Source organism: Dipteris shenzhenensis, chromosome 32 (assembly GCF_047967505.1).
Source record: "Dipteris shenzhenensis isolate YYH24624 ecotype China chromosome 32, Dip_SZ_1.0, whole genome shotgun sequence".
NCBI lineage: Eukaryota > Viridiplantae > Streptophyta > Polypodiopsida > Gleicheniales > Dipteridaceae > Dipteris > Dipteris shenzhenensis.
In genome coordinates, this window is record NC_141627.1 from 35,842,507 (window position 1) to 35,854,978 (window position 12,472).

The window sequence follows — 12,472 nt, forward strand, 5'->3', positions numbered from 1 at the left end:
GGATCTGATGGGCTAAGTTATGCAGGGGAAAGGATACTGCATATGATATGATACTGAGCATTGATGAAGAAGGTCAAAAGGATAAGATTGCATATAGTAGAGACTAGGGAATGAGAAAATTGCATATTGTAGAGAATAGGGAAGATGAACTGAGCTATGGAGTGTGAAGGAATTCACATAGTTGGAGTGTGGAGCCATCGATCACATAGTTTTATATATTTGACGCAGTGCCAGTATATACTATAATTAAGCACGTCAAATGATGGTGGCAACCCTTCATATATATTATCATTATTCATTCTTCGAGCCATTTGAGGGCAATATGAAGGGATGGGACACTCTCATGAACGTGTCCAAAGTTCTCATTATTTACTTGCCCACGCTCTCATGAACGTGTGCGCCTTGCACTTTGCATTCTACCTTTTGCCCCACTTTTTCCCCCTCTCCAACTACTCCCCACCTGTGGGCCTTGCACTTTGCATTCTACCTTTTGTACCAGATTTTCCCCCTCTCCAACCAACAAATATAAAATTTCAACTAGCTTGGAATTGGTTAATTCTCATGATCAAATGTTTTCCATCAGTTGCAAGCCAACAACCATCCTTGGGGTTTTTTTTGGAATAAAAATTTTAATTGCCTATCGATGCTCTTGTGCTGATTTAATAATCATGTATCATCGTTGACTCCAACTGCCACCAATACCAAAACTAGATACAATGCCTAACACCTTGTCTCTATAAAAAGCGAGTAAAAAGCCCTCTCTAGGTGGGCACTTAGTCAAGCAAGCAATATAGAAAGTATTAGAGATTACAAACTAGGATGTAATGATCAAAGGATGCGGATATTCAAGTTAGTCTAGCATCAGGGCATATGCATGGTAACGTGTTACACTTTTAACTGTTTTTGTGAAGCCTTGAGAAAGTGGTTTTAAATATGAGTGTGTTTGAAATTTAAAACTGGTCAACAAGTTGCCATAAACAACCGCCACGTTAACAGCTTACAATCATCAATGCAACGGTACTATTCCATGCACGTCTTTCCCATGTCTTTCCCTCCACACTTTGCATCCTTACACTTTCATGCCTACCTTGCCCTGCCCTTGCCAGGACAAGACAGTGAGAGTCCAAATAAAATCTTTAAAAACACTTTTTGGAGAGAAGTTAAGAGCAAGATAGAAATATTATTAAAAAACCATAAAAGTTTGAGATTAGGACCACAAGATTAGCAAAACCAAATACATGAAGAAAACAAAGTATGCTCAATGCATTCATTCAAGCAACACAAGGTGCAAGGAATGAATCTCCCTCATGCATCTGATACATTATTTTCAATACTCATACATCACATTTTCATGAGAACGTCGTATCCCATAGGCTTGTGTACTTAAGACCATAGTTTCCCTCATGCATCGTACACATTATTGCCAATATGTACACATTCATGATAATGTCATATCCCATAGCCTTGTGTACATTAAACCATAGCTTATCGAAAGGGCTTGAAATAGGTAGACTTTTTGTTATATACTTAGCTTTCTAAAATACACGTCTCCTTAAGTTGCAACTCTTGAATATTTATGATAATTGGCAAGGATGCCCTATGCATTGTGAATGTCAAAGTGCAATTAATAAGAGACAGAATTATAATAATAGAGATGGTTATTAATAAAAAGGGTTGTCATTCAATGCTTGAGGGAATGTTCATTCCATAATTAAATACGAGTAAGGAAGTCACGACACATCTACAATATTATATCAATTGAATGTTTGATCAAGTAGTATAACAGAAGGAAGAATTTAGCATGTTAGATATTTTGCAATATACTACACATTTAGAGAGAGGAGGAGGGAGAGGGAGAGGGAGAGAGTGCAATAAGATCTTTGCATGTATAGTCGCATATATGGCTGCACTTCATGTGGGTGTGTGTGTGTGTGTGTGTGTACACGTATGCGCATGTGCATGTGTATATATATGTCTGTTCATCTATGTGCATGTGACTATGTGCATTTGTGTACATGCCTTCCTTATTTCTGTTGTGTATGCATGTGCATGTGTACGTGTTTGTGTATTTTCACGTGCGTGCATGTGCACGTGTACGCACGTCCCATGCTATTTGTACACATTTACATGTGTAGTGTCTGCATGTGTGTGTGCTACTACGTGCTCCCATATGTGTATGCATGTGTATGTGTACGTACACACATGCATCCACATGGATATGTATGTGAGAACATGTGTGTGTGAGAGAGAGAACATGTGCATGCATGCGTGCTTGCATGCGAGTGTGTGTGTGTGTGTGTGTGTGTGTGTGTGTGTGTGTGTGTGTGTGTGTGTTGCATATGCCCATATACGTGTTTATTGTAACACTATCCGTTTCCATACACTTGCAATGTGTGTGCATGTGTATGAGTGTGTTTTCTTGTGTGTACGCATATGTAAGTGCACTCCTACCCATCTTAAAATAGATGTTAGTGTTAGTATTATGTGCCAGAAGAAACACAAGATAAGAACCATGTACTAAGAAATGCTAGTCCAAAACAAACCAACGAGCCTACATGTGTGAATGTAGATATGAATTTGACCATGCAAAAATTTGTTGGCTCACATTTACATTAGTCGTCTTAGTGAGTCAACTTACAATTAGCTTTTAAAAATGGCATAAGAACCATTACCTTTTATACACCAGCTCTAGTGCACAAATGGTTTAAAGCTATCACATAAAGATAACTATGGGGATAATGATAGATTCCCTACATATGAAGAAATCACTGGACTACTTCTATAACAACTTACATTACAACTATGAGAATTACAAACCAGCATATGTTGAATTGACTAGATCACAAATCAAAACTCAAGGAATGAAAATGAAAAGCAACTTTTCTTCCAATCAAGTTTCTGTAGTTCCATTTTCTACACTGGACAGCCACAGTAGCTTGAAGACCTGGTGGACCACAAACTAATACTCCAATATTTGAGCCCTCCCAAATTTTGGATGCATCTTCAAAAATCTCTGTTTCAAAATACCGCAATGAAAGCCAAAATAAGGAAAAAGTAGAGCTTGATTACATTTTTTTTAAATCATTTCATCATAAGACTATTATTATAGATATGAACATACAAACACATCTGGCACCAATACCAAAACTAGATACAAGACCTAACACCCTGTCTCTACAAAAAGCCCTCTCTAGGTGGGCACTTAGTCAAGCAAGCAATATAGAAAGTATTAGAGATTACAAACTAGGATGTAATGATCAAAGGATCCATTCAAGTTAGTCTAGCATCAGGGTATATGCATAGTAAGGTGGTACACTTTTAACCGGTTTTGTGAAGCCTTGAGGAAGTGGTTTTGAATGTGAGTGTGTTTGAAATTTAAAACTGGTTAACAAGTTGCCATAAACAACTGCCAAGTTAACAGCTTGCGATTATCAAGCAACGGTACTATTCCATGCACGTTTTTCCCATGTCTTTCCCTCCACACTTTGCATCCTCACACTTTCACGCTTGCCCTACCCTGCCCTTGCCAGGACAAGATAGTGAGAGTCCAAATAAAATCTTTAAAAACACTTTTTGGAGAGAAGTTAAGAGCAAGATAGAAATGTTTTTGACCATATAGGCATAGTGAATGGCTGTAAATCCATCATATTTCAGCCTATCCATAGGATACTTAACTCTAGTAGACCTGTGCAAGATAGGCTCACTACCGGGTGCTCTGAAAACATCCCTTGTCTTCCTTACTCCATGTGTAACAACAGAAGGAATACCCAACTCATCATCAAGGCTCTATTCTGAGCCACTGGATTCACCATCCACATAAGAATGACCTGCATTCACATCAACCATGGGCTGATCTACTTTCTCTTTTCCTTTTCGTGATACTTGCATACCACTATCTGCATTTCTTCGAGGAGATTCTCTTGATCTCAATCTGCCTGTCCATGGCGAAGTATGTGAACCACTGCTGGAGAGACTACAGGTCCACTAATATTTTGTGATTGTTGTTGTGAATTCTGTGCAGCATTACCATTTTGTGCATCTACATCATCAATCACATTTACTGGTTTATACCAGCTGCTCATCTCATCAAAAACAACATCTCTGCTTACTGTAAACTTACGAGTAGAAGGGTTATAGCATCTATACCCTTTCTGTTGCGCAGAGAATAACCAATGAAGATGCACTTCTCAGCTTTTGGATCCAACTTGGATCTCAACTCATCTGGCACATGAACATAGGCAATGCAACCAAAAACTTTCAAATGAGAAATATCTGGTTTCCTACCAGTATACGTCTCCTCTGGCATCATGCCATGTAGTGTGCAGTGGAAGTCCTGTTCATTATGTAGACTACTGTAGCAACTGCTTCAGCCCAATAATAATCTGGCAAGTCTTTTTCGTTGAGCATGGCACGAGATACCTCTCCAATATGCCTGTGTTTCCTTTCTGCAAGTCCATTTTGTTGTGGATATGACTGCATGAATATTGCTGCTTTATGCCATGTTCCTGTAGGAACCCTGTAAACTCATTTGAGAGGTACTCTCCCCCTCCGTCTGACCTTAGGCATTTTATTTATAGGCCTGTTTCTTTTTTAACCATAGCTTTAAAAGCTTTGAAATGCCCAAATACTTCACTTTTGTTTTTCATAAAATACACCCAAACTTTTCTGCTGTAGTCATCAATAAAAGTGACAAAATAATGACAGCCTCCAATAGATGCAGCTTTAGTATTACTCTCTTGAACATGTCTAGGAAATGGTTTCCTTGCCTGTTTTTCAAATTGACAGGCTTCACATACCTTATGCATTTCTGCAACCTTGAACTTAGGCAATCCTGCAACAATATTTTGGGCCTGCATTAATTTAAGTCGTCATACATTAACATGACCAATGCGTTTATGCCAGATATCAATATATGCAACTACACCGGTCCCATGTGCAAACATTGCTACACTCAATTCAGGCATGTCCGCATCCAACGTAAACATCATGCCCTTCTTCTTCTCTTTTGCTACCAAGCGACCTTTATTTTTCATATCTGAGAGTGCTCTCAACGGAAGCAAGAACGGAAGAAGGAGAGAGAATGACAGAGAGCCACACAAGTTTGGTGGGTGCAGAACCACCCTAATCTTCTTTTTCATTCATTTATATATGTGTTTGAGTATTGTACATAACCGGGGTTAAGGCACAGTGACCTTTAACCCCCACAACCTCCCACTTAAAGGACAATGTGCCTTTAAGGGAGAATAACTAGTGAGCATACTATCCAATGCCCATCAATACACGACAATACTCAAACCGCTATGACTAGGTAGACTCTTCGTCAGCATATCTGTAGGGTTATCATCTGTATGAACCTTGACAAGCTCTATGCGCTTGTCCTCAAGTACCTCCGTGATGAAATGGTACCTGACCTCAATGTGTTTGGTCTTTGCATGAAAGACCGGATTCCGTGCTAGCTGAATAGCACTCATGGAATCACTATGCAATGTCAGTACACCTGTATGAATCCCCAAATCTCCCACTAGCCGATCAAGCCATATAGCCTCCTTGCAACCCTCTGTGGCTGCAACATACTCAGCCTCTGTGGTAGACAAAGCAACGCACTTCTGTGCACGAGACATCCACGACACTGCACCACCTGCAAAGGTGAACACATAACCAGAAGTGGATCTCCTACTATCCACATGCCCTGCATAGTTTGAATCTGTGTACCCAAGTACACGCATGTCTCCTTTACCAAAGCAGATGCACATCTCCTTGGTACCCTTCATGTACCTCATGATGCACTTAACTGCCTCCCAATGCCTCTTTCCTGGATTAGCCATATACCGGCTAACAACTCCCACTGCAAATGCAATGTCTGGTCTAGTAGCTATCATAGCATACATAAGACTCCCAACTGCTGATGCATAAGGAACCTTGGCCATCATGGCCCTCTCCTCATCTGATTTGGGACTATCTGTATGACTCAGTTTCACATATGGAGGCAATGGAGTACTCACTGCCTTCCCCCCCTCCATATTGAAACGCTGCAATACTTTTGTAACATACTCTTTTTGTGAAAGCCAAAGGAGTTTCCTACTCCGATCACGCGTGATGCGCATACCAAGAATATGACCTGCAAATCCCAAATCCTTCATATCAAAGGCCTCATGCAACTTGGCCTTTAATGCATCTAGCTCATAAGTATTCTTGCTAGCCAATAGCATATCATCCACATATAGTGCCAAGATTATCAGGCTATTATCCTTAGCCCTTTTAGTGTAGAGGCAGTGATCAATTTCACTCCTTCTAAAACCCTGGGACCGAATGAAAGCATCAAACTTCTGATACCATTCTCTAGGTGCTTGCTTAAGACCATAGAGACTCTTTTTCAGCTTACAAACTAAATGCTCTTTGCCCTTTTCTTCAAAGCCTTCCGGCTGAACCATGTAAATTTCCTCATGCAAATCCCCATGCAAGAAAGCTGTCTTGACATCCATCTGCATAAGCTCCATATCCTCTATTGCCACTAGTCCAAGCATGCATCTAAGTGTGGTCATCTTTACAACCGGAGAGAATATCTCATCAAAGTCCACACCCTTCTCTTGCTTGAACCCTTTAGCAACCAAACGGGCCTTGTACCTAGGCACATCATCACCTGTGACCTTCATTTTGTAGACCCATTTACATGGCAATGCTTTCTTTCCATGTGGCAAAGAAACCAAGTCCCAAGTCTTATTCTTCATAAGTGAACTCATCTCTGATTGCATAGCATACTCCCACTTGCGTTGATCCTCACGCATCATAGCCTCTCTATAGCAAGAAGGCTCCCCGCAATCAGTAAGCATCACATAGTCTACCCCTGGAACAAACCTATCAGGCGGTCTAGACACTCTAGATGATCTTCTCACGGGCATTTCAGCTTGCTGTCCCACCTGCATATCAGCCACATTTGGCTCATCATTTCCACCAATAGATGATCCATCATCTATCCTTAATTGTATATTTGTGGGAGTACTTGGTGGTATCATTTCTTGCACATTTGGTGCATGGACAGCTTGCTGTCTATCAACATATGCAGGTGGATTCACATCCTGGAAAGTGATTCTCCTCATTTCCACATCCCTCATGGGTGCCTTATGCATCTTCTTCTCATTGAAGACCACATCATGGCTGCGTATGATCTTCTTTGCTTCTGGATCCCAGAGACGATAGCCCATCTCTCCACTTTCACCATAACCCAGAAAAATGCATTTCCTAGACTTAGGATCTAGCTTCTTTCGAAGCTCTTTTGGCACATGTGCATATGCCTCACACCCAAATATATGCAAATGAGAATAAGAGGGCTTCTTGCTACTCCATGCCTCTTCAGGAATACCACCATCCAAACTCTTACTAGGTGATCTATTGATCACATGCACTGCAGTCTTCATTGCCTCAACCCAAAAACCACCAGAAAGACTTGCATTGGAAAGCATGCATTGCAACCTTTCTTGAATGGTACGGTTCATCTTTTCTGCAACTGGATTTTGCTCTGGAGTATGAGGGGATGTGAGCTCCCTCTTAATCCCACGTCTATCACAGAAATGCTGAAAGTCATGAGAGAGATACTCTCCACCATTGTCAATCCGTAGGCATTTAAGCGTTCTACCTGACTGATTCTCAACCAAGGGCAGCCATTTCTGAAATACCTGGAACACATCACTCTTCCGAGCTATAGCATAAGCCCACACTTTCCTAGTTGCATCATCAATGAATGTCACATAGTATTCAGCCCCGCCTAATGACCGTGTAGGCATGGGACCACATACGTCTGAATGCACCAAATCAAGCCTTTCAAACTCTTTCTTTCCCCTTCTTTTATGGGCTGATTTAGTCTGCTTCCCATAGAGACAATGCTCATAAAATTCAAAATCAGAGAAACTCAAATGTGGTACATAACCCAAACGGCATAAGAGTTTCATTCCATTCTGGCTCATGTGCCCCAACCTGCAATGCCACAAAGAAGTGCTTGGCTGCTCGGTTATTGCAACAACATGATCAAATACCCCTGATACATGTAAGGGATACAAAGTCCCACACTTGGCACCCCTGGCCAAAAGCATAGAGCCCTTCTGAATTTTCCAACTTTGAAAGCCAAAAGTGGTGTGAAAACCAGCATCATCTAGCTGACCCACTGAAATAAGACTCTTGGTCAGCTTAGGCACATGTCTCACATGTTTCAAAACAAATGCAGACCCATTTGCAAAAGAAAACTTTATGTCACCTGCTCCCACTATGTCACATGCATAGTCATTTCCAAGATGCACACAACCTGTCTTTCCACTGTCATAAGTGGAGAACCATTCCCTATGGGGAGTAACATGGAATGAAGCACCAGAATCCAAAATCCAATTCTGGGAATATGCATCATCTGAAGTGGTAAGCAACTCTGCAGATAAACTAGACATGAAGAGAACATCATTGTCACTATCATGTGTGACTGCATTGATCTCCTCGATCTTCACTTTTCCTTTGTCCTCCCTTGGACTCTCTTCCTTTTGATTTGCACCCCAATTTGCATTCTTTTTCTTAACCTTTTGCTCTCTTTTCAGCTTGTAGCAATCCTTTTTCATATGGCCCTTCTTGCCACAGTGGTAACACTCAATGTTTCGTGCCCTGGATTTGCTACGAGACTTCCCTCTTTCTTGGGACTTCCCCCTGAACTGTGATCTGCCCCTTTGCACATTTAAGGCTGCATCCTGCTTGGTGCCATCCATAGACTTCCGTCTAATCTCCTCGGCCAACAAGCTACCCACAACATCATCAAATTTCAGTACTCCACCAGGTGCAGAGTTACTGACAGCTGTACGAAAGGTATCCCATGAGGATGGCAATGAATATAAGAGAAATATTGCCTTAGTCTCCGCATCAAAATTCATTTTCTGAGCCTGAAGCTGGCTGAAAATAATATTGAATTCATTCAAATGAGAAGCAATGGAGACCCCTTCCTTCATCTGCAGCTCAAACAACCTCTTCATGAGGTAAACTTTATTAGAGGCAGTTTCCTTCTCATAAGTGGCACACAGTTTCTTCCACAAATCTTCCGTAGTCTGCTCATTTACTACTGTGAAATAAACTGACTCTGCAAGATGAAGTCTAATAGTAGACTTTGCTAATGCATCCAACTCATTCCAATCATCCTCAGACATATCCGCAGGCTTAGCTTCAATACCTGCCAAGGGTTTAATCTGCTTCTTTTGAATAAGCACATCCCTTATTTGTTCTTTCCACAAAGAAAAGTTTGTCCCATCAAACTTTTTAATGCTGAAAAACGCCTTTTCAGACATGGAAGAGGATGCCATGATACAAATGAAACAAAATCCCAAATGCTAGTGCCTGCAAGAGAGAATCACACCAAATACCAGGTGCACCCAAATGTGTATGCCACAATAGTGTGAAATATCACCAAAACTCAAAGCTCAAAGCATCAAAAGATGCATCTGACTCATGTGCATATACTATGCATCCATATGAGCAAATCTGGCCCTAAAGAAAATGCCAATAAGTGCCAAATGACTCAAGCATAAACACTGTCCACTGGCATATGCATCAATAATGTCTCATCCAAGAGAGCATAGCACTATCAGTGCATCACCTGCAATGTTTCAAAGCTGTCCCTAAAATAGCATCCATGTGCAAAGCGTCCATAAAAAAATAGCATCCCACAAGGCAATTTGGGCCTATCAGCGCATCCAATAAGGACCCCAATGCATCCAAATGGCCTATAAATCATCCATTGCAACCCAATGCATACCACGAATGAGCGCACAACACTGCTCAAACTGCACCCAGAGTGATCTGCATAAGGTATGCTCAAGAAATCATAGTCCCACGATAATGAGCGCTACTGAAAATAGAACCTGAGATGCCTCAAAACATGGGCGCCATTGCATAATCGGACTCAGCAAGAAAATCTACAAATATCTCTCTTCTGCCAGAACTCCAAAATCCCAACTGATGAGTGAGAAATGGGAGTCAACACTTATCCACTGCCATGTGGCATAAATCTAAGGTTTCAAAACCTTAGTATGAAAAATGCATAACAGAGAGACGAAATCGAATACACAGAGATTTATAACTCTGAAAATCCTCCACCGAATCACGCAAGAACTGATAGGTAGGGGTTTTTGGGCGTCCGGAACGCAATGGGACAGACGGTTTTGGAAACCGTGGTCTCAATCACTGGGTCCAACACACGGACTGAAAAACGTTTTTTGAAACAGAGCTGTTTGTAAACTCCACCGGAGTGCGAATGATGAGCAACATAGAAGTTTTAGGACCTCCTGAGTCCACCGGAACTGACAGATCTGCAAATGGTTGCTCCAAACTTGAGTTCCAACACCCGGGCAAAAAACGCAGGAACTGACACAGTGACTCAAAAATCCAATGAAATGATCCCAGATTCAGGAATGAAGGTGTTTCCAGGCTCCTGAAGTAATGTGGACACCAAAAGCAAGCAATAGTTGCCTCTACAAGTCAATACAGAGTCTCTGTCATCGAACGGAACAGGGAAAAGCTCAAAAAACGACTTTTTCTTTGAAAGCTCTTAACAGGCTCTCAAAACCACTTCGCAAAGCCAAAGTGACTTTTCCAAAGGTTCCTCCAAGGTCTCTGCACACTCGGATGCAAGTAAAGCTTCCCACAAAGCTTCCCACAAAGCTTCTCCTTCCTCCCACAGAGCTGCTGAGCTTCCAAGCATTCACGCACGCTCAGCTAGATCACCCGGGCTCTGATACCAGTTGAGAGTGCTCTCAACGGAAGCAAGAACGGAAGAAGGAGAGAGAGAGACAGAGAGCCACACAAGTTTGGTGGGTGCAGAACCACCCTAATCTTCTTTTTCATTCATTTATATATGTGTTTGAGTATTGTACATAACCGGGGTTAAGGCATAGTGACCTTTAACCCCCACAATATCCTCAACAAAGCATCCATGAGGATTAAATCTGACATGCAAGCCCTGCTCAACCATTTAACCAACAGAAACTAGATTCTTGGTGATATTCGGGACATGAAATACATCAGACAAGTATTTCTTTTTTCCATCCTGCATAGACAAAGGAATTTTACAAATCTGCACAATAGGATGTGCAGTATCATCACCAATCTCCACAAATCTTAGTCTTTCCATTTTCCTTGCATCCTGCATCCATTCTGCATGACCTGTCATGTGGTTTGACGCACCTGAGTCAACATACCACACATCATTGCTTTCTTCTGCACTCGTCACAGAATTGGTCATGTGCTGCATCATAAACAAATGCTCATTTCTGTAGCAGTCTTTAGCCATATGACCCATTTTACCACAGTAGTAGCATTCAACATTGCTGTTTGCATTTTGGCCTCTCTGCCATCCACCACGACCCCTTTGGCTCCCCCTGCCTCCAAAGTTACCACGTCCTCCTCCATAGGACTGGTTTTCTTGAATTTGCTGCATATTCTAATTTCTGCCACGGCCTCTAGATCTCGGCCTGCTCTACCTTTACCTCTACCTCTACCTCTACCTCTACTATCATTTGAATAGAAGACACTTTCTTTTGAAGTTTCTCCTGAAGAAGATGCACCACCATTTCTTTGCTCTTCAAAAATTAGAAGAGCAATCAACTCCCAAAAATCAGGAAAATTGTCACGGACGGCAATGGATGTTCGGAACTGTGTATAATCCTTTCCTAAACCATTCAAGGTCACAGAAACTAAATCGTCATCTTCCACTGGCGATCCAATGCAAGCAAGTGTATCTGCAATCTTCTTCACCTTCATGTGGTAGTCATATGAGCTGCATTTTCCTGGCTTGCATATTTGTGCTATACATTTTTGTCAAAGTATCCCACGCCTCCTTCGGCGTGCTTGCATCCTGAATATGCACAATCATAGAATCTAAAATACTGATAGACAGCCAGTACATAACTTTTCTGGCTCTCTCATGCCATCCTTTAAATGCCTGCAACTTCTGTTGATTGGGAACATTAGGAATAACTAGTTCTTGTTCAGCTCCAGTAATGAACTCCCAATAGCCTTTTCCCTTAAGGAAATTCATCATTCTAAACTTCCATGCTGGGAAGTTGTTCTTGTCAAGATTTTCAGTGATAATCTGTGAAAGATCATCAGACGCCATTACAGAACACTGCAAAAATATTCTGTCACTGCAAAAAAACACAACTTCTGCCTCACAAGGGCAAATCTGCAAAACTAACGAAAGTGGTATTTGACCACACAGTCACTTCCTAGTGACGATTTTGCATCTATAGGCAATAAGAATGATTCTGTCACTCCCAATATCTCTACGCACAGGCATACGATGCAATTTCTACGGCAACTTTTCACCGACCTGCAGAACAGTGGTCACACAGCAAAAACAACGCACTTTCCTGAGTGTCTGCGAAAAACCTCCGCCACCAAAACGGGGCCCGAAATGGCCTCGAATCAAAAAAATAATATCACCGAGGGCTTT

General features: G+C 41.5%; 1 protein-coding gene across 2 annotated transcripts in view; it reads right to left on the reverse strand.

Moving 5' to 3' along the window:
* Window positions 1-2,547: 2,547 nt before the first annotated feature.
* Window positions 2,548-12,472, reverse strand: part of LOC147880670 (ferric reduction oxidase 6-like) — a 42,589-nt gene continuing 32,664 nt past the window's right edge. For both annotated transcript variants that reach the window (XM_087370340.1, XM_087370339.1), the window contains exon 9: window positions 2,548-3,013. In XM_087370340.1, the coding sequence (XP_087226466.1) occupies window positions 2,841-3,013 (173 nt within the window). In that variant the 3' untranslated portion in view covers window positions 2,548-2,840. The remainder of the gene's footprint in view (window positions 3,014-12,472) is intronic.